Source organism: Pan paniscus, chromosome 20 (assembly GCF_029289425.2).
Source record: "Pan paniscus chromosome 20, NHGRI_mPanPan1-v2.0_pri, whole genome shotgun sequence".
NCBI lineage: Eukaryota > Metazoa > Chordata > Mammalia > Primates > Hominidae > Pan > Pan paniscus.
In genome coordinates, this window is record NC_073269.2 from 16700456 (window position 1) to 16724364 (window position 23909).

Here is a 23909-nt window from a genome sequence, read left to right on the forward strand (position 1 = left end):
ATTTTTTGTATTTTTAGTAGAGACGGGGTTTCACCGTGTTAGCCAGGATGGTCTCGATCTACTGACCTCGTGATCCACCCGCCTTGGCCTCCCAAAGTGCTGGGATTACAGGCATGAGCCACCGTGCCCGGCTCTGGAAGACAATTTCAAATGAATAAATCAAGGAACATGAGAGAGCCACAAGGGAGTTCAACCTGAGTCCAGTTAGACTCCTTGAAAGGGAAAGCTATTTACAGAATACTTCGGATTTAGCTGCGGAAATGATCTGATGGGTCAGTGGTGGTGGAGTGAGGTTGAGACCATTTAAAATAGGTGACGTAAACATGTGAAACCTCAGACACAGAGCCCTTGGTGTTAACCATGATCTGTTGAAAGTCAGAAGAATGAAGCAGAGGGAATTGTTGGAAGCTCACATTTGATTAGCTTTTTTACATATAACAATGTGTTGACAAGGCCGGGAGCGGTGGCTCACGCCTGTAATCCCAGCACTTTGGGAGGATGAGGAGGGTGGATCACCTGAGGTCAGGAGATCGAGACCATCCTGGCTAACACGGCGAGACCTCGTCTCTACTAAAAATACAAAAAATTAGCTGGGCGTGTTGGCGGGTGCCTGTAGTCCCAGCTACTCGGGAGGCTGAGGTAGGAGAATGGTATGAACCCAGGAGGTGGAGCTTGCAGTGAGCCGAGATGGCGCCACTGCACTCCAGCCTGGGCAACAGTGCGAGACTCCGTCTCGACAACAACAACAACAACAAAAAACAATGTGTTGACGTAGAATTTATTTATTGATGTCTTTTTCTCAAACTAATAATTATTTCGAAGGGTTTTTTTTTCCACCATGTAAACATAACCAACTCCCAGGAGCTTCCATGTGTATATGCTTAAATGTATAATATGTGTAAAAGTTCTATCAGACTTAAATCATCCATTTATCACACTTTAAACACCTATGAATGACCAGCCTGGGCAACATACCAAGACCTAATTTCTACCAAAAAATTTTCTTTCTAATGATCCAGGCATAGTGACATGTACCTGTAGTCCTAGCTACTCCAGAGGATGAGGCGGGAGGATTGCTTGAGCCTAGGAAGTTGAGGCTGCAATGATCCGTGATGGCGTCACTGCACTCCAGCCTGGGTGACACAGTGAGACCCTGTCTCAAATAGAAGAAAATGTCAAATAAGATGAATGTGATTGCTTAAACTCTTCCACACAGAAGAATTTATCAAGATGGTCTTCAGAGGTAATATCATGAGGAAGCAGTACAGTGCAATGAGGAAAAAACAACAAAAAACAAGTGAAGGGGGCAGAAGACCTCAATTCTACTCTTTACTCTCCCTAGATGTGAAACAACCTTGGGCAAGTCACTGCGCCTCTTTAAGCCTGTTATTTCATCTGTAAGAAGCTGAGATAATTAATATATCATAGATAATGTAGTGTTCTCACTAGAAACTGAAACAGCACTCTGAGATCAAACTCATTAATATTCCTACAACAAAATGAGTAAATACTTGAAACAGAACAAAACAGCCAATAAATAGCCTCTTATTTCTTGATGTCAGGTTCATGCCTACCTTACAAAAAAGAGTTGTCAGAGCTTTTTGGTTCGTAGAACTGAAGAAAAGGGACTGTAGACTCATGGAAGTGTCTAATGTCAGAAAGCCAGATATGTCAAAGATGAATTTCTGAAATTAAAACATTTTATTTGGGAAGAAATACTTGTAATTCAGGGCATACACACAGACCAAGTGGTCTTTGGTATGTCTGAAAAACAGAGAACATTGGAGGTTTCATGAAAAGGAGAAGTGTTACATATGGTTCTTCAAGAAAATTCACTGGCACTAGTAAGGTTTTTGGGAGTTGGAAAGTTCTGATTGGGAAATGATGGCAATGAGTAAAACTATTCTTAGAGTCACGGCAAGTTGTTTCAGTAACTATTAGATAAAACCGGTTTCAGGATACAACTGGCTGTTTCAGCAGCTTGGAAGAGAATGACATGCTTGGAGCATTGGTACGAGCCCTGAGTGCTTTTCCCCCTTGGCCTGTTGACTCTTATAGTTGAGTTTGGCAAGAATGACCCAATTTATATGATCAACATTCAGTTTGCTAATTCACAACAAAACAATTTTCTGCCACTCCATGACTAATGTTTTTAAATAGCCCTCAGCCTTTAGCTTGAACTTACCAAAGGACTTTTCAAACTAAACCATGTCCACTCTTTTTTTTTTTTTTTTTTTGAGACGGTCTCGCTCTGTCGCCCAGGCTGGAGTGCAGTTGTGCAATCATGGTTCATTGAAGCCTTGACCTCCTAGGCTCAGGTGATCCTCCTGCCTCAGCCTCCTGAGTAGCTGAGACCACAGGTGCATGCCACCATGCCCAACTAATTTTTATAGAGACAAGGTTTTGCAGTGTTGCCTAGGCTGGTCTCAGACTGCTGGGCTCAAGCAGTACACCTACCTCAGCCTCTCAAAGTGCTAGGATTACAGGCATGAGCCAAACATTTAAAGAACTAATACCAATCCTACTCAAATTATTCTGAAAAATAGAGGAGGAGGCCAGGTGCGCTGGCTCACACCTGTAATCCCAGCCCTTTGGGAGGCCGAGGCAGGCAGATCATGAGGACACGAGTTCGAGAACAGCCTGACCAACATGGTGAAACCCCATCTCTACTAAAAATACAAAAATTAGCCAGGCGCGGTGGCACGTGCCTGCAATCCCAGCTACTCAGGAGGCTGAGGCAGGAGAATCGCTTGAACCTGAGAGGCAGAGGTTGCAGTGAGCTGAGATCACACCACTGCACTCCAGCCTGGGAGAAAGAGCAAGACTCCACCTCAAGAAAAAAAAAATAGAGGAGGAAGGAATACTTTCAAACTCATTCTACGAGTCCAGTATTACCCAGATACCAAAACCAGGCAAAGACACATTAAGAAAACTATAGGTCAATATCCCTGATGAATATTCATGCAAACATCCTCAACAAAATACTAGCAACCGAATTCAACAACACATCAAAAAGATAATTTATCATGACCAAGTGGGATTTATCCCAGGGATGCAAGGATAGTATGTGATACATCATATCGACAGAATGAAGGACAAAAACTATATGATCATTTTAATAATGCTGAAAATGCATTTGATAAAATTTGACATCCCTTTATGATAAAAAACCTTCAAAAAAACCGAGTATAAAAAGAATATACCTCAACATAATAAAAAGTCATATATGACAGACCCACAACTAGTATACTGAATGGAGAAAAACAGCCTTTCCTCTAAAATCTGGAACAGGACAAAGATGCCCACTGTCACCACTGTTATTCAACTTGGTACTTGAAGTCCTAGTTAGAGCAATCAGATAAGAGAAAGAAATAAAGGGCATCCAAACTGGAAAGGAAGAAGTTAAATTATCCTTCTTTGCAGATCACATGATCTTATATTTGGGAAAAACCTAAGGACTTCACAAAAAAACTATTAGAACCAATAAATTCAGTAAAGTTGCAGGATACGAAATCAACATATAAAAATCAGTAGCATTTCTTTCAGAACAAGGATCACTGGGAGAAAAAAAAAAAAAAAATTAAAAAGCCAAAAATGAATAGCATTTCTATATGCTAATAGTAAACAATCTGAAAAAGAAATCAAGAAAGTCCTCTTTACAATAGCTACAAATAAAATAAAATGCCTAGGAATTAATTTAACCTAAGAAATAAGTGAAAGATCTCTACAATGAAAACCATAAACCATTGATGCAAGAAATTGAAAAGGACAAAAAATGGAACGATATTCCATGTTCATGGATTGGAAGAATAAATATTGTTAAAATGTGCCTACTACCCAAAGCAACCTACAGATTAAATACAATTCCTATCAAAATACCAAGGACATTCTTCACAGAAATAGAAAAAATAATCCTGAAATTTATATGGAACCACAAAAGACCTGGAATAGCCAAAGCTATCCTGATCAAAAAGAACAAAACTGGAGGAATCACATTACTTGACCTCAGATTATACTACAGAGCTATAGTAACCAGAACAGCATGGTCCTGGCATAAAAACAGATACATAGACCACTGGAACAGAATAGAGAACCTAGAAATAAATCTATACATTTACAGTGAACTCATTTTTTACAAAAGTGCCAAGAATGTACATTGGGGAAAGGACAGTCTCTTTAGTAAATGGTGCTGGGAAAACTGAATGTTCATATGCAGGAAAAAGAACCTAGACCCCTATCTCTCATCATATACAAAAATCAAACCAAATGATTAAAGACTTAAACCCAAGACCTCAAGCTATGAAACTACTGAAATAAAACATTGAGGAACGTCTCCAGGACATTGGAGTAGGCAAAGATTTCTTAGGTAATACCCCACAAGCATAAGCAATGAAAGCAAAAATGGACAAATGGGATCACATCAAGTTAAAAAAGAAACAACATAGTAAAGGAAACTGTCAACAAAGAGACAACCCATAGAATAGGAGAAAACACTTGCAAACTATCTATCTGACAATAGATTAATATCCAGGATATATAAGGAGTTCAAATAACTCTATAGAAAAAAATGTAATAATCTGATTTTAAAATGGGCAAAAGATCTGAATAGACGTTTCTTAAAATAAGACATACAAATGGCAAACAGACATATAAAAAAGTGCTCGATGTCACTGATCATCAGAGAAATGCAAATCAAAACTACAATAAGATATCACCTTACCTCAATTAAAATAGCTTTTACCCAAAAGACAGGCAATAACAAATGCTGGTGAGGATGTAGAGAAAAAGGAACCCTTGTACACTGTTAGTGGGAATGTAAATGAGTACAACCACTATGGACAACAGTTTGGAAGATTCTCATAAAACTGAAAATAGAGCTACCATACAATCCAGCAATCCCACAGCTGGGTGGGATTGGAAATCAATATATCAAAGAGAAGGAAAGGAAATCAGTATATCAAAGAGATATCTTCACTCCCATATTTATTTATTACAATAGCAAACATATGGAATCAACCTAAGTGTCCATCGATGATGATTGGATAAAGAAAATGTGTTATATATACACAATAGAATACTATTCAGCCATAAAAGTAATGAAATTATGTCTTTTGCAACAACATGGATGTAACTGAAGGTCATTATGTTGAGTGAAATAAGCCAAGTGCAGAAAGACAAACTTCACATGTTCTCACTTATTTGTAGGAGCTAAAAATTGCAACAATTGAACTCATTGAGATAGAGAGTCGACGGATGATTATCAAAGGCTGAGAAGGGTAGAGGGGGTGGGGAATGGGAATGGTTAATGGATATAAAAAAAGAGAAAGAATGAATAAGACCTAGTATTTGTTAGCACAACAGGCTGACTATAGTAAAAAATAATTTAGTTGTACATTTTAAAATAACTAAAAGAGTATAATTGGATTGTTTGTAACACAAAGGGTAAATACTTGAGGTGATGACCCCATTTACCCTGATGTGATTATTATGCACTGCATGCCTCTTTCAAAATATCTCATGTAACCCATAAATATATACACTTACTATGTACCCACAAAATTAAAAATAAAAAAGGAAGTAAAAAAAAGTAAATTTTATTCATATAAGTTTATGTAAGGCCAAGGCACAGTGGCTCATCCCTGTAATCCTAGCAGTTTGGGAGACCGAGGTGGGTGGATTGCCTGAGCTCAGGAGTTCAGCCTGGGCAACACGGTGAAACCCCGTCTCTAGTAAAATAAAAAAAATTAGCCGGGTGTGGCGCCTGTAGTCCCAGCTACTTGGGAGGCTGAGGCAGGAGAATCACTTGAACCCAGGTAGCAGAGATTGCAGTGAGCCGAGATCCCACCACTGCACTCCAGCCTGGGTGACAGAGCGAGACTCCATCTCCAAAAAAAAGAAAAAATTTATGTAGTACTAGTGTAATTTTGTAACATGGATATATTTGCTTAGTGGTGAAGACAGGACTTTGAGTGTATCCATCACTGGAAAAAAGTACATTGTATTCATTAAGTAATTTCTCATTGTCCCCTCCCTTCCCACTCCCCACCCTTCTAAATCTCCACTGTCAATTATTTCACACTCTATGTTTATGTGTGCACATTACTTAGCTCCCACTTATATGTGAGAACATGCGGTGTTTGTCTTTCTATGTCTGAGTTGTTTCACTTAAGATTGGGCCTCCACTTCTATTCATATTGCTGCAAAAGATATAATTTTATTCTTTTTATGGCTGAATAGTATTCTATTGTGTATATATAACACATTTTCTTTATCCAGTCATCTATTGATGGACACTTAGGTTGATTGCATATGTTTGCTATTGTGAATAGTGCTGTGATAAACATACAAGTATAGGTATCTTTCTGAAATAATGATTTCTTGTTTTTTGTGTAGATACCCAATAGTGGGATTGCTGGATCAAAGGGTAGTTCTATTTTTAGTTCTTTGAGAAATCTCTATACTGTTTTCCATAAAGATTGTACTAATTTATATCCCCATCAACAGCATATAAACATTCCCTTTTCTCTGCATCCTCACCAACATCTGTTATTTTTTCCTCTTTTTAATAATAGCCATGCTGACTGGTGTAAGATGGTATCTCATTTTGGCTTTAATTTGCATTCCTCTGATGTTAGGGATGCTGAACATTTTTTCATATGCTTGTTAACTGTTTGTATGTCTTCTTTTGAAAAATATCAGCTGGGCATGGTGGTGCACGCCTGTAATTCCCACACTTTGGGAGGCCAAGGCAGGAGAATTGCTTGAGGCCAGGAGTTTGAGACTAGCCTGGGCAACATAGTGAGACTCTGTCTCTCTCTCTGTTGTTTTTTTTTTATTTTTTGAGATACAGTCTCACTCTGTTGCCCAGGCTGGAGTGCAGTGGCGCGATCCCAGCTCACTGCAACCTTCGGTGCCTGGGTTCAAGCGATTCTCCTGCCTCAGCCTCCTGAGTAGCTGCAATTACAGGCACGTGCCACCATGCCTGGCTAATTTTTGTATTTTTAGTAGAGACGGGGTTTCACCATGTTGGTTAGGCTTGTCTCGAACTCCTGACCTCATGATCTGCTCACTTCAGCCTCCCAAAGTGCTGAGATTACAGGCGTGAGCCACCACACCCGGCCCAACCCTGTCTCTTAAAAAAAAAAAAAATTAACTGGGTGTCATGGCATGTGCCTGTAATCCCAGCTACTCAGAAGACTGAGGCAGGTGGATCTCTTGAGCCCAGGAATTTGAGTGAGCTAATATTGTACCAGTGAATTCTAGCTTGGGTGACAGAGGGAGACAGTGTCTCTGAAAAAAGAAAGGAAAGGAAAGAGAAAGAAGAAAGAGAGAAAGAAAGAAGAGCGAGAGAGAGAAAGAAAAAGAAAGGAGAGGAAGGAAGGAAGGAAAAGAAAAAGAAAGAGAGAAAGAAAAGAAAGGAAGGGAAAGGAAAAGAAAGGAAAGGAAAGGAAGGAAGAAGGAAGGAAGAAAGGGGGAGGGAGGGAGAAAAGAAAGGAAGGAAGGAAAAATGTCTATTTATGTCCTTAGACCACTTTTTACTTTTTTTTTTTTTTTTTTTGAGACAGAGTCTCTCACCCAGGCTGGAGTGCAGTGGCGTGATCTCAGCTCACTGCAACCTCTACCTCCCAGGTTCAAGTGATTCTCCTGCCTCAGCCTCTTGAGTAGCTGGAATTACAGGCACGTGCCACCACACCCAGCTGATTTTTGTATTTTTGGTAGAGATGGGGTTTCACCATGTTGGCCACTGGTCTCAAACTCCTGACCTCAGGTGATCCGCCTACCTCGGCGTCTCAAAGTGCTGGGATTACAGATGTGAGCCACCACGCCCAGCCTTTACCACTTCTTAATGGGGTTGTTTTTGTTGTTGTTGAGTTGTTTGAGTTCCTTGTATATTCTGGATATTAGTGTTTTGTTAATATATAGTTTCCAATTAATTTCTCCCATTCTTCGGGTTATTTGTTCACTTTATTGATTATGTATTTTGCTGTGCAGAAGCTTTTCCATTTACTTAAGTCACATTTGTCTATTTTGTTATTGTTGCCTGTGCTTTTGAGGTCTTAATCCGGCATTTTTTGCCTAGACCAATGTCCAGAAGAGAATTCCTTAGATTTCCTTCTAGTATTTTTATAGTTTTGGGATTTACATTTAAGTACATTTTGAATTGATTTTTGTATATGGAGAGAGATCAGGGTCCAGCTTCATTCATCTCCGTATGGCAATCCAATGTTCCCAGCACCGTTTATTGAATAGGGTGTCCTTACCCCAACGTATGTTCTTGTTGACTTTGTAAAAAACTAGTTGGATGTAAATATGTGGATTTAGTTCTAGGTTCTCTATTCTGTTTCATTTATTTCTGTGTATATTTTTATACCAGTAACATGCTGATTTGATTCCAATAGCCTTGTAGTATAACTTGAAGTTAGGTAATGTGTTGCTGTCAGAGGTATTCGAACCAGAGCGACTCCATTCTGAGGGCTAGGAAAGTGAGGCTGGGAATTGCTGGGCTTCATTCCCGGAAAGTTAGGCATACCTCGCTTCTAGATGTTTATAGTTAAAGGAACAAATTAATAATGTTTACCAAGACCCAGACTTGGTAGTGTCCAGATATCCCAATATCTGGAGAACAAAGGCATTTCTAATTTTGCTTTAAAGATAATAATATCGATTCTTGCAAAATATAGTAATTAAGAAAATTAATCCTTTATCATGGACCCTTATAGCAGAGCACATCTGCCCATATATACAAGCATCATTGTACCTAGGGTGGATGCGTTCCTCCTCTTACTTACAGAAACGTCCAACTCTTTCTGTGGAGTAGCTGTTCTTTCACCACTTTACTTTCTTAATAAACTTGCTTTTACTTTGCACTGCAGACTCGCCTTGAACTCTTTCTTGCAGGAAATTCGAAAACCCTCTCTTGGGGTCTGGATTGGGACCCCTGTCCTGTAACATTGCCTCCAACTTTGTTCTTTTTGTTTAGGATTGCTTTGGTTATTCGGGCACTTTTTTGGTTCTATATGAATTTTAGGATTGTTTTTCCTAATTATGTGAAAACTAACATTGGTATTTTGATAAGAATTGCATTGACTCTGTAGATTGCTTTGGGAAGTATAGTCATTTTAATGATATTAATTCTTTCTGAATAATTAATGAAATTAATTCTTCTGATATTAGTTCTTTCCATAAGCATGAAATGTTTTTTCCATTTGTTTGTGTCATCTATAATTCTTTAATCAGTGTTTTATAGATTTTTTTCTTTTTGTAGAGGCCTTTCACCTCCTTGGTGCAATATATTCCCATGTGGGGTGGGGTGTTATTTGGTAGCTCTCGTAAGTGGTATTGCTTTCTCGATTTGGTTCTCAGCTAGATTGTTGTTGCTGTATAGAAACACTGCTGACTTTTGTACACTGACTTTGTATCCTGAAACTCCTGAATTAATTTAACTAATCTAAGAGATTTTTGGTGGAGTCTTAAGCGTTTCTAGATGTAAGATTATATATCACTGAACAGGAATAATTTGACTTCCTCTTTTCCAATTTGCATGTCTTTTATTTCTTTCTCTTGCCTGATTGCTCTGGCCAAGACTTCCTATACTAGGGTTGAATAAGAGTGGTGAAAGTAGGCATCCTTAATCTTGTTCTAGTTTTTATCATTCAACTATTTCCCCATTCAGTATGATGTTGGCTGTGTGTTTATCATGTGTGGCTTTTATTATTTTGAGATATGTTCATTCTATACCTAGTTTTTTGAGCTTTTATCATGAAGGATGCTGAATTTTATCAAGTGTGTTTTCTAAATCTATTGAGATGATCATATGGTTTTTATTCTTCATTCTGTTTTTGTGATGTGTTACATATATTAACTTGTGTATGTTGGACCATTTTTGCATTCCTGGTATAAAACCTACTTTATCATGCTGTATTATCTTTTTAATGTGCTGTTGGATTCAGTTTGCTAGTGTTTTGTTGGGGATTTTCACATCCGTGTTCATCGGGGATATTGGTCTGTAGTTTTGTTGTTGTGTCCTTGTCTGTTTTTGGTATTAGGATGTTACTGGCCTCATAGAATGAGTTAGGGAGATTTCCCTCCTCTGTGATTTTTAGGGACAGTTTCAGGATTATTAGTATAGTTCTTTTTGTATGTTTGGTATAATTTTTTTAATGTTGATTTTTAAATTTTTATTTTTTTACTTAGAGATGGGGTCTTGTTATGTTGGCCAGGGTGGTCTCAAACTCCTGGCCTCAAGCAATCCTCCTGTCTCAGGCTCCACAGTGCTATGATTACAGACATGAGCCACCACATCTGGCCTATTTGGTACAATTTAGGTATAAATCTGTCTGGCCCAGAGCTTTCATTTTTGGGAATTTTTTATTGCTGATTCAATATTGCTACTTATTATTGGTCTTTTCAGGATATCTGTTTCTTCTTGGTTCAATCTTCGGAGGTTATACGTTTCAAAGAAACCTATAGGTTTTCTAGGTTGTGAGCATATAGTTGTTCATAGTAGTCTCTGATGGTATTTCTGTGGTATTGGTGTAATGTCTTCTTTTTCAATTCTGGTTTTGTTCATTTGAATCTTCTTTTTTTTCTTGGCTAGTCTAGCCAGCAGTTTATTACTTTTGTTGATATTTTCAAAGAACCAACTTTTTGTTTCGTTGATCATTTGTGTTGTTTTTTAGTCTTGATTTTGTTTAATTCTGCTCTGATCTTTGTTATTTCTTTTCTGCCAACTTTGGATTTGTTTTGTTCTTGTTTTCCTAGTTCCATGGGGTACCATGTTAGGTTGTTAATTTGTTACTTTTTTGACAGAGGCATATAATTCTATAAACTTCCCTCTTAGCATGACATTTCCTATATCCCAGAGGTTTTGATATGTTGTGTTGCCATTTTTGTTCATTTCAAACAAAATTTTTATTTTCTGTTTTTATTTCTTCTTTGACTCAGAGATCATTCAGGAGCACATTGTTTAATTTCCATGTATTTATACAGTTTTCAAAGTTCCTCTTGGTATTGATTTTTAGTTTTATTCAGCAGTCTGAGAAGATGCTTGAAATGATTTTGACTTTAAAATTTGTCGAGACTAGTTTTGTGGCCTAACATACGGTCTACCTTGGAGAATGTTTCACGTACTGATGAGAAGAATGTATATTCTGCAGTTGTTGGGTTCTGTAAATGTCTGTTAGCTCCATTTGGTCCAAAGTCCAACTTAAGTCCAATTTTTTTGTTGATTGTCTGTCTTGATGATATATCTACTACTGTGTGTGAGGTGCTGAAGTCCCATACTATTATTGTATTGCTATCTATATCTTTCTTTAGGTCTAGGAATATTTGCTTTATTAATTTGGCCTCTCCAATGTTGGATGCATATATATTTAGTATTATTATATTATCTTGCTGAATTGATTCTGTTATCAGTATCTCATGATCTTCTTTGTCTTTTTGTACTGTTTTTTATTTAAAGTCTATTTTATCTGATACAACTATCACAACTCTTGCTGAAGCACAGTGGCGAGATCATAGGTCACTGAAGCTTCAAACTCCTGGGCTCAAGATCTTCCCACCTCAGCCTCCCGAGTAGCTGGGACTACAGGTTCAGGACACCACGCACTGCTAATTTTTAAATTTTTAGTACAGACGAGGTGTGGCTCCGTTTTCCAGGATGATGAACTCCTGGGTTCAAGCAGTCCTCCCGCTTCAGCCTCCAAAAGGGTTGGGATTATAGGCGTGAGCCCCCGCACCCTGCCTGCAAGTCTTTTAATTCACTTCAATTATCTTAGAATTTTCCTTCCCCACTTTATACATACATACAGTGGAACTGAGGGTGTTTGTCTCAGGTAACCGATCAATGAGGTGAATAACCTGCAGGGGGCAGCAGAGCCTAAGGCCAGTGACTCCCTGCTGAGGCCAGTCTGGAGCCAGCAAAGGGAGGGAAAGGGAGCTCCCCTGGGTGTTTCCCGGGCAGCCTGCCCTCTACTGCAGGTGGCCTCCAGCTGCTCAGAACAGCTGCAGAAGGAATGTGGATCCTGAGAAGCTACAGAGCCCTGGAAAGCAGGAGACTCATGTGCAGGTGCACTTTGTGTAGGGGGGTTGGAGGGAGGTTCTGTCCTTACTGGGGCTGTACCTAGAGCCTAGGGACGTTTTGCGGGGGCAGTGTTTGGTTTTTACGTGCAAAGGGTCCAGGCGACAGACTGTAATTTGTACATACAAAGATCATCTGTGAAGGTCAGGCTCAGTAAGATTTGTCTGACATGTCACCTGGAGAAAGGGTTTGTGAAGGTAATAGTTTACTTAGGTTAGAAGCTTAAACTGACCCCAGGTGAGAACATCTGCTGGTGAAAATGAAGTCTAGGGGGAGGAAGCGGTTCCATATTCAGGGGTGGGACGGGGGGAGTGTGAGGAAGTCTCATCCCCAATTCCCGCCCTGTAGAGGACACCTGCCTCTCCCTCCTGGTGCAGTCTTGCCTGGCCTGGCCTGGCCTGGATTTCCTTCCTGCTATGAGGCAAAGGAATGACTCCATTGAACACCGAGTCTGGAATTCCCAGCACACATTTCTGAAAGATCGAGGAAGCTAACAGTGCCCCTTCTAACAATAAGTAGCAAGTTTGGCTGAAATGCAGATATCCAATGACCGGGGCGCAGGGAGGGAGCTTAGCCTTAGAAAGGCTGTAGCTAGGATTGATCAGCCGGGCTCTGCAGGGCTCCGTTACCCAGGGCTTACCCTGTCACTCAGGGCTGAGGGGCGGAGCCTGGAACCCCATCCAATCAGGGGCCCTGGGACGGGGCCCTGCCAACTGTCAATCCGGGGAAGCAGAAGGCCGCACTCAGAGTTTCTGCACTCCTTTGTTGCTGGGGTCCGTTGCGTTCTGCATCCAGTCCTTGCTGCTCCGAGAGGCCCCAGGTGCCTCCGCCACGGCTTCTGTGACGCTGTCACCTGCGCTGTGACCTGCTCCGGAGTCATAAAGAGGACGCCGGGACACCAAGAAGCAGGGAAATGGTAAAGTGCCCGGCCTAGCGTCCAGATACGTGGAAGAGGGGCTGGGTGGAACCAACAGGATCCTGCTGTGGCGGGACCCAGGCCTCCGCTCGGGCGACCCCGGCGATTGGGACCCGCGTCCCCCATGGCGTGGCTTGGCCCTTGGTCCCCTCGGCCGCCAGGTGGGGCTGGGCCCGCAGCTGGGACCCCGGGCGTCCTGTCCCGTCCCTACGCGGCGACTGCGGCCCCGGCCCCGGAGTCCTCTCTGGGCAGCTCCGCGCCCGCAGCCCGGCGTCTTCCCAGATTGTGCGGGGGCCACGGGAGGGTCATGGGGGGTCGGATGTGTCCCGCCTTTCTTCTGCTAAAAATTAAACTGAGGCTCTGTTAACAGTTAAAGAGTTTGTTGGAGCAACAGCGATTCCGAGTGAGAAACACCCGGTCATGGCTTGTGATTGAAGAAAAGGCTTTTATAAGTTGCATGAGGAGGCAAACAGGATTAAATACTTGATTAGTTATAGTGATGCTGTCGCCGTATGTGGACTTGTCAACCTGAAATAAAAGAATCAGATTCCAGTTTTTTAAAGTTTACTCAAGCAAGAAGCTGGGAATGGCCCATTTGGAATACACAGGATCCACGGAAATGGGCTCAGTGTTTCAAATTTAAAAGTTTAAGTTCTTGCTTATATAGGCAAGAAATTTAACAGGATTACAACGTTTTTTATACAAGGCTAGTTTGTGAGGCACAACAATTTAATTAGAGTTTGGCCCGCCCCCTCCCCCCGCCCCCATAGAGCTTTTTTTTTTTTTTTCTTTACATTTGGGTTTCATTTCCTTTCCAATTTAAAAGAGTATATTTAACATTCCAGCGTAAGGCAAGGTGATGCCAGCGTGGACAACATGGCGAGAACCCGTCTGTACAAAATATTTTTAAAAATTAGTCGGGTATGGCCGGGCGCAGTGGCTCACGTCTATAATCCCAGCACTTTGGGAGGCCGAGGCGGGCGGATGACGAGGTCAGGAATTCGAGACCATCCTGGCCAACATGGTGAAACCCCGACTCTACCAAAAATACAAAAATTAGCTGGGCGTGGTGGCACGTGCCTGTAATCCGGCTACTCGGGAGGCTGAGGCAAGACAATCGCTTGAACGCAGGAGGCGGAGGTTGCAGTGAGCCGAGATGGTGCCACTGCACTCCAGCCTGGCGACAGAGCGAGACTCTGTTAAAAAAAAAAAAAAAAAATTAGTCAGGTATGATGGCCGCTTCTGTAGTTAGTCTGGAGGCTGAGGCAGGAGAATTGCTTGAGCCCAGGAGGTGAAGGCTGCATCAACGACAGTATTGAATTTACAGCTAATAGGCAAGGTGAGGGAGAGGATGGAAGTTGGTTTAGTGTCAAGAATTAGGGAAGAGATTGTCAGACGTAGGGAAAAGGGACTTGATTGGATATCAGGTTTGGGGGAATTTTCTCTAAACTCCCTTAGAAGGGTTTTTGCTACCACAGGGCTCTGCAGGAAAAGGCCAAAGTCTACTCAAGAAGAGGGGGGCTCTGAGGAGCCTGACTAGTTTGATCAAAGAGGGAGTTTTTGGGACCCCTCTCCCAGCCTAGTTCTTCCCAGGTATGACAGTAAATCCCTAAATTTCTGGTTTTCTCCTCACATTCAAAAACACCAACTTCCCCTCGCCAATTGACATCCTTATCAATTATGTGTTTCCCATGCTACATTTGAAACAGCTGCCATATTTTATCATTTTTCCACAGACAAATGAATGGCACTATTTAAAAATGTTATCAACACCTCTGAAAATAAGGAAAAATTTTTTTTTTTTTTTGAGACAGTCTCACTGTGTCTGTCGCCCAGGCTGGAGTGCAATGGTGCTATCTTGGCTCACTGCAACCTCGGCCTCCTGGGTTCAAGCGATTCCCCTGCCTCAGCCTCCCAAGTAGCTGGGATTACAGGCATGTGCCGACATGCCCGGCAGATTTTTGTATTTTTAGTAGAGACACGGGAAAGAAAACATTTTTAAAAAATTTTAGTCCAGGCACAGTGACTCACTCCTGTAATCCCAGCACTTTCAGAGGCCCAGGTGGGAGGATTGCTTGAGCCCAGGAGTTCAAGACCAGAGTGGGCAGGGCAACATAGCAAGATCTCATCTCTACTGAAAACAACCAAACAAAATAGCTGGGCATGGTGTCATATTCCTGTAGTCTCAGCTACTATACTCGGGAGACTAAGGCGGGAGGATCGCTTGAGCCCCGAAGATCCAAGGCTGCAGTGAGCCTTGAGGGCACCACTGCACTCCAGCCTGGGAGACAGGGTGAAAATTTTCCTCAAAAAAAACAAAAACTTTAGGGCTTGGCATGCTGGCTTACACCTGTAATCCCAGCACTTTGGCAGGCCGAGGTGGGAGGATCACTTGAGTCCAGAAGTTTAAGACCAGCTCAGCAACATAGAGAGACCCCGTCTCTATTAAATAAATAAATAAAATTTAAAAAAAATTATATTTTGTTTATGAATATTTTTTTATGAGAGGAAACTATTCAGTAACTACCCAAAACGACATTGGGTAAAACCCCATGGCTGATTCTTGACATTGATCATCTTTTCATGTGTTTGTTGGCCATTTGTGTATGTCTGGGAGAAATGTCATTAAAATCCATTGCTTGGCTGGATGTGGTGGCTCATGCCTATAATCTCAGCACTTTGGGAGGCTGAGGCAGGTGGATCACGAGGTCAGGAGTTCAAGACCAGCCTGGCCAACATAGTGAAACCCTGTCTTTACTAAAAATACAAAAATTAGCTGGGCATGGTGGTGCGTGCCTATAGTCCCAGCTACTCAGGAGGCTGAGGCAGGAGAATTGCTTGAACCTGGGAGGCGGAGGTTGCAGTGAACCAAGATCGCGCCATTGCCCATATTTTAGTCAATTAGTTTTCTTTTTGGTACAATAATTTTTCTAGTTAATTACAATAAGAAAAACCTTAAAAATTTTACTAGCTCAAGCATTTTAAGTGTACCATTGAGTTAGTTTGACAATTTTATATAACTTCTCTAAGATGAGTCATACCGCATTTTTCTTTTTCTGACTGGTCTTTTGCAGTTAGCATAGTATCATGAAGTTTCATGCCTGTTGTAGTATGGGACAGGATGTCATTTTATAAGAATAAATAATATCCTGTTGTGTATATATATACATTTTCATTATCCATTCATCCATCGATTGGCATTTAGGTTGATCTACCTGTTGGGTGTTGTGAACAATGGATTTCAATTCATTTTATTTTATTTTTTATAGAGATTGGATCTCACTCTGTTGCCTAGGCTGGTCTCAAACTCCTGGGCTCAATTGATCTTCCTGCCTCAGCCTCCTGAAAGTGTTGGGGTTACAGGCATCAGCCACTGTACCCAGTCATCGATGGTTTTCAAATATTTCTTTGAGATCCTACTTTTAATTCTTTTGAATTGAATATAATTCGACCCAAAAGTGGGTTGCTGGAACATTTGGTAATTTTGTTTTTAATTTTTGAGGCACCGCCATACTGTTTTTCATAGCTAAGCCATTTTACAATCCCTTGGACAGTGTACATAGGTTCCAGTTTGTCAGCATGCTCATCAAAGCTTTCCATTTGGCATGTTTGATGTGTTTTTTATAGTTGAATTATGGAAATTCTTTATATTTGCTGAAAATTAAGACCATACCAGATATATGACTTACCAACATTTTCTCCAAATTGATGAGTTTTCTTTTCCCTTGTTGATAGTGTGTTCCCTTGCACAAAAGTTCTTAATTTTCATAAATCACATTACCTTTTTGTTAAGATTGCCCCCTCACAGAGTTTTTACCTCTAAACCTTGTCCCCATTCAGCCTTCAGCACTTCATCAATTACAATTTATGTTGTCTTACCCCAGTATTATTTCCCATAATGGTTTTGGTCATGGGTTTCTGTTTCAGTTAGTTATGACTCTCTTAATCAGTTGGGTTGGTGAGATCCCATGCAAAATTCGGTTTTTGTTTGTTTTTGGATTTGCCTGTGCTGTTTGAATGAGAATCAAATCCACTTTCCAGATACCATCAAAGGTTAAACTTTGTGAACACACATTTTCAAGTATATGTAGTCTCAGGACTGCTGTTGTGAGCTTTTTTTCTGCACATGAATTAGTAGGACTCTGTTACAAAAGACGCTACACACCCAATGTACAGAGAGACATTGGGGTACCCAGGAAACACATCTTTCTCTCCGGATTCACCAAAAAGAGACATTTTCCTATTCTTTTTTTTTTTTTTTCCAAGATGGAGTCTCACTCTGTTGTCCAGGCTGGAGTGCAGTGGCTCTCTCTTGGCTCACTGCAACCTCTGCCTCCTGGGTTCAAGCGATTCTCATGCCTCAGCCTCCCTGAGTAGCTGGGATTACAGGCGCCTGCCACCACACCCGGCTAATTTTTGTATTTTTAGTAGAGATGGGGTTTTGCCACATTGGCCAGCCTGGTTTTGAACTCCTAACCTCAGGTGATCTGCCTGCCTTGGCCTCCCAAAGTGCTGGGATTACAGGCGTGAGCCACCATACCTGGCCATAAATTTGTTATTTTGGAATAATTTTAGATTTATAGAAAACTTGCAAAGATAATCTACAAAGTTCCCATATACCCGTCACCCATTTTCTTCTAATGTGAGCATCTTACATAACCATGGTCCAACAAAACTAAGAAGTTATCATTTGTATATTACTATTAATGAAATTCCAGATTTTCAACAGTTTTTCCACTAATATCCTTTTTCTATTCCAGGACCCAATCCAGTATACCCCACTGTATTTAGTTCTCATGTCTCCTTGATCTGCTTTGTGACAATTTCTCAGTCTTCCCTTGTTTTTTAAAATCACTTTGACAGTTTTAAGAGTGCTGGTCAGGTATTCCATAGAATGTTCCTCAATTTGGAATTTTTCTCATGATTAGACTGGAGTTAGGTGTTTTGCGGGAGAATGCCACAAAGGTGAAGTGTCCAGGCTCATCACTTGATACACCTGGTGACAGTAACCTTGATCACTTGATTGAAGCAGTGTTTGTCAGGTTTCTCCACTTTAAAGTTACTATTTTTACCCCTTTCCATACTCTGTTCTTTGGAAGTGAGTCACTAAGTCCAGCACACGTCCAAGGGAGGAAGGCCAATTCAGCTCCACAGTTCTGGAGGCTGGGAAGTCTAAGATCAAGGCACGCCAGGCACGGTGGCTCACGCCTGTAATCCCAACACTCTGGGAGGCCAAGGTGGGCAGATCACGAGATCAGGAGTTTGAGACCAGCCTGACCAACACGGTGAAACCCCGTCTCTACTAAAAATACAAAAATTAGCTGGGCATGGTGGCGCGTGCCTGTAATCCCAGCTACTCAGGAGGCTGAGGCAGGAGAACTGCTTGAACCCGGGAGGCAGAGGTTGCAGTGAGCCAAGATCGCGCCACTGCGCTCCAGCCTGGGTGACAGAGTGAGACCCCATCTCAGAAAAAAAAAAAAAAAAAAAAAAGATCAAGGCACTGGCAGGTACCATGTCCAGAGGGTCCATTCCTCATGAACTCCATCCTCTTGCTGTGTCCTCACGTGGCAAAAGGCTACATTTTCCTATTCTGCTGTTGCTTTACCCATAGTTACACTCTGGCATCAAAATTGCTGTTTGAGAGGAAGTGAGTGTAGACAGGGGAGTAAGAGGTCTGATGACAGAGGCAGGGAATAAATGTTTGGAGTCCACGGCATCATGAGAACTTCTTGGGAATAGAGTCTAGGCCCCCAGTGCTGTCACTCTCACCCATCCTCCTCTACACATGTGAGATGTTTCAGGACCCAGTGGCCTTTGAGGATGTGGCTGTGAACTTCACCCAGGAGGAGTGGGCCTTGTTGAATCCTTTCCAGAAGAATCTCTACAGAGATGTGATGCAGGAAACCTTCAGGAACCTCATTTCTATAGGTAGGGGTGACAATATTACCTCCCTCAGTGAATTGAAGAACACATGTTTCTAGTTCATCAGTGCTATTCAGGGATTTGGAATATGGATAGGCAATCCTTCGATGAACAAATCAGGCATGGCTGCAGTGTCCCATAAACATGGAATCTAATGATTTTTAAATAATCTTATACTAATTCAGGACTATTTTTTAGGGAAAAAATGGAAAGACCAGAACATTGAAGATCAATACAAACATCCCAGGAGAAATCTAAGATAATTTACACTCACAAGACAAAGAAATGTCTCTAAAGAAAATCTCAGATTGTCAGAAATTGTTAAAAAGAAGCCAACAAAAGAAATAAGCTCAGCATAAAATGTATTTATTCTTAGAAACTTTTCTCGAAAAACATATATTTCAATGTGATATAGAGGTTTAATGTTCATAAAATAGTTTACTTGGAAATAGTATTAAGAAACCTCAGCTGGCCGTGATGGCTCACACCTGTAATCCCAGGACTTTGGGAGGCCAAGGTGGGCGGATCACCTGAGGTCGGGAGTTGAAGACCAGTCTGACCAACATGGACAAACCCTGTTGCTAGTAAACATGTGCCATCCAGGCGTGGTGGCACATGCCTGTAATCCCAGCTATTCAGGAGGCTGAGGCAGGAGAGTCGCATGAATCCGGGAGGCGGAGGTTGCAGTGAGCTGAGATCACGCCATGGCACTCCAGCCTGGGCAACAAGAGCAAAACTCCGTCTCAAAAAAAAAAAAAAAATAGAAACCTCATGTAAATATTCTTTTTTTGATGATAGATATAGACAGGCCATCTTGTAGAGTGTGTGATCCATTCATGTTTAAACAATTCAGACAGGGCAGAAAGCCTACACTTCATGGGATAATGTTAAAAATGCAGCTGGACATGGTGGCTCATGCCTGTAATCCCAGCACTTTGGGAGACTAAGGCAAGAGGACCACTTGAGGTCAAGAGCCCAAGATCAGCCTGGGAGACACAGCAAGACTCTATCTCTACCAAAAATAAAAAATTAGCTGGGTATGGTGGCACACACCTGTAGTCCAACTTTCTGGGGAGCCTGAGGTGGGAGGATCACTTGAGCCCAGGAGGTGAAGGCTGCAGTGTGTTATGATCACGCCACTGCACTCCAGCCTGGGTAACAGAGTGAGACTTTGTACCAAAAAAAAACAAAAACATTAAAAATGCAAGTGTAATACTTATTAACGAATATTAAATCGCTTATAAACAGACCCTTAATTATGTGCTTGGCATTTTTCACAGAAATTTTATGGGAGAGAGACTCTTTGAGAGTACAGAAGGTAGTCAGTGTGGAGAAACTTTCACCCAGGTTCTGGAAGACATGCTGAACAAGAAAACTCTTCCTGGAGTAAAATCATGTGAAAGTGGTACATGTGGAGAAGTCTTCATGGGATATTCATCCCTTAATAGGAACATCAGAACTGACACTGGACACCAACCATATAAGTGTCAGAAATTTTTAGAGAAGCCATATAAACATAAACAACGTGGGAAAGCCTTGAGCCATAGCCACTGCTTTCGAACACATGAAAGGCCTCACACTAGACAGAAACCTTTTGATTGTAAGGAATGTGGAAAATCTTTCATTTCTCCTGCAAGTATTCGAAGACATATGGTAATGCACAGTGGAGATGGACCTTATAAATGTAAGTTTTGTGGGAAAGCCTTGGATTGTCTCAGTTTATACCTTACCCATGAACGAACTCACACTGGAGAGAAACGATATGAATGTAAACAATGTGGTAAAGCCTTCAGTTGGCACAGTTCTGTTCAAATCCATGAAAGAACTCACACTGGGGAGAAGCCATATGAATGTAAGGAGTGTGGGAAATCATTCAATTTTTCCAGTTCCTTTCGCAGACATGAAAGGACACACACAGGAGAGAAGCCGTACAAATGTAAGGAATGTGGGAAAGCCTTCAATTGTCCCAGTTCTTTTCACAGGCATGAAAGGACTCACACAGGAGAAAAACCCTATGAATGTAAACTATATGGGAAAGCATTATCTCGCCTTATAAGCTTTCGAAGACACATGAGAATGCACACTGGAGAGAGGCCTCATAAATGTAAGATATGTGGGAAAGCCTTTTACTCTCCCAGTTCGTTTCAAAGGCATGAAAGAAGTCACACTGGAGAGAAACCCTACAAATGAAAGCAACGTGGGAAAGCCTTCACTTGTTCCACTTCGTTTCAATATCATGAAACGACTCACACTGGAGAGAAACCCTATGGGTGTAAGCAATGTGGGAAAGCCTTCAGATCTGCCAAGTATATTCGAATACATGGAAGGACTCACACTGGTGAGAAACCCTATGAATGTAAGCAATGTGGGAAAGCATTTCATTGTGTCAGCTCCTTTCATAGACATGAAAGGACTCACACTGGAGAAAAACCTTATGAATGTAAGCATTGTGGGAAAGCCTTCACTTGTTCCATATATATTAGAATACATGAAAGAATTCACACTGGAGAGAAACCTTACCAATGTAAGGAATGTGGGAAAGCCTTCATTCATTCCAGTTACTGTCGAAAACATGAAAGAACTCACACTATTAATATATGAGAGAAATGCTATTTTTTAATTTTTATTTTTATAGAGACAGGGTCTCACTATCTTGTCCAGGTTGGTCTTGAACTCCTGGCCTCAAGCATCCCTCCCAGCTTGAGGTGTCAATAAAGGAAAGCAATAAAATGTAGAGATGGAGTTAGGTGATGCCACTCTGGGATTCACTGGTGGCCTATCTTACATATGATTTTGAAGGCAGACATGAGGAAGGCCTTAGTCACATTTTAGAGCCAGCCAAATTCACATGGGCTGTGTGGCCCCCTGATTCTAGCCCATTTTCCTGATTCTCTGGCTTGTCAATCAAGGGTATCCTCCAAATCTCTTGACTGTCCTTTTTTCAGAGGTGTAGGTTTCCAAAGATGTCCCCAGAAGCTCCACATTCAAGTTCTATCTACAGTTTGGTTTTTCTTTAAGTATTGTAATGTCCATACCAGAGAGATAATGCAGACTGTCATGGGTGGGGAATGTTCTCTGATGCTCTACTCCCCTAGTCTGCAGATTGAGTTGGTAGGAGGTATGATTTGTTTACATGCACCTTTGTTCCTGCTGGTAGTGACCTTGTTCTTGATTCAGCCTGACAGCTACTATGCTGCCATCAGAACCAACTTGATGAGAGCTCTGCTGCCCTGTGCAGTGACTGGTCTCATCCAGGACTCTCATGTGAGAAGGAACACCTTGCTCTGGTCAGGAAATGTCCAGTGTTTCCTGTTATCCACAGGAGAATGTAATGCCTCAGTTCATTTTCAGTTATCTTTGATTATATGTGATTGACAATGTGTACTTTTGAGGGAGCAAAGATTTCTGTACATATTTCTTAAAAATAGTTTATTCAGCTGTGTGCAGTGGCTCATGCCTGTAACCCCAGCACTTTGGGAGGCCGAGGTGGGCGGATCACGAGGTCAGGAGTTTAAGACTAGCCTGGCCAACACGGTGAAACCCCATCTCTACTAAAAGTACCAAAATTAGCCGGGTGTGGTGGTGGATACCTGTAATCCCAGCTACTCGGGAGGCTGAGGCAGGAGAATCTCCTGATCCTGGGAGGTGGAGGTTGCAGTGAGCCAAGATCACGCCACTGTACTCCAGCCTGGATGAGAGAGCAATACTCTGTCTCAAAAAAAAAAAAAGTTTATTCACTGTTTTTCAGTTGTGTACTTACAAATGTTGTTCTCTTTTTTTTGTATACTGAGAAGCTCTATTAAAATATCCCTTGTTAACATGGATCAGATCAAATGTATACTGTTACCAAATTATTTGTTTGATATTGTGAATCAGTATCACCATGTGTATAAACCTCATTTATTTCCTGATGTAAATTATACATTTCATGCATATCTACTTATAATTTTTACCTTTTTTTTTTTTTGAGACAGGGTCTTTCCCTATAACCCAGGCTGGAGTGCAGTGGTGCAATCATAGCTCATTGCAGCTCTGAGCTCCTGGTCTTAAGCAATCCTCCTGCCTCAGCCTCCTGAGTCGCTGGGACTACAGGTGTGCACCATCATGCCTGGCTAATTTTTTTTTTAATTTTTAGTACAGAGGAGGTCTTGTTATGCTCCCCAGGCTAGTCTCCAACTCCTGGGCCAAAGCAATCCTCCTGTCTCAGTCTTCCAAAGTGCTGAGATTATAGGCGTGAGCCACTGTTCCCAGCCACAATTTTTATCTTGACCATAATTTGTCATTCTTTTATAATCCCCGAAGTTAAATCTTGCTGTTATGAGTGCTCTCTTGCCCAAAACCACCAGTACTAAAAAAAACTGTTGTCAAAGAGGATGTAATAAATTGTAGTAATAAATATGACCACAAGCCATAAATGACTGCAGGACATACCAATAAGAGGGTTCTCCGTAGAATTTCTTACAGGATTTCTGTTTTAGGTGCGTTGTTCTCTATTCAAGGAGGTGAGTCATTTTTGTATATTGGATGCTGTCAGGATGTGAACTTAATTGTACCACTGCTAATCATAGTAGTTCTCACCTAGAAGGAGAAAGAATGGATTGGAGGTAAACCTAATTGAAGACAATTGCTGGTCAGTCCATTATGAGAAGAGGGGAACTGGAATTTTTGGTTATTTTTATGATTTGAAATATGTTTTCTTCTATCCCATCTAGGGACGTGGTTACAGAATGCCCTCGTTTTTGTCCTGCTCCATCATGGTCACTGAGGAGCACTGTTTCACACTGCAGGTGTCTGACATGGCTTAAGATTTGGCCTTGTGGTGAGGGGAGGCAGCTCCCAGACTTGTGGACCTGTTTTTGCTTTACTTATTCTCCAAAACCTAAGATATTTCTTAGAGTGTATGAACACTGTTCCACAAAATGCTCCAGTTAAAAATATATAAAGTCACTTACTCCTTAGGAAGCTGTATAATACTTTTAAAGAAATTCCTTA

General features: G+C 41.3%; 1 protein-coding gene across 1 annotated transcript; it reads left to right on the plus strand.

Moving 5' to 3' along the window:
• The first annotated feature begins 13001 nt into the window (after nucleotides 1-13001).
• Nucleotides 13002-21654, plus strand: ZNF491 (zinc finger protein 491). Its single transcript, XM_008955982.6, is given in 2 exon segments — nucleotides 13002-18923; nucleotides 20198-21654. A coding segment is annotated over 1 exon segment (1314 nt). The 5' UTR covers nucleotides 13002-18923; nucleotides 20198-20204; the 3' UTR covers nucleotides 21519-21654.
• The last annotated feature ends 2255 nt before the right edge of the window (nucleotides 21655-23909 follow it).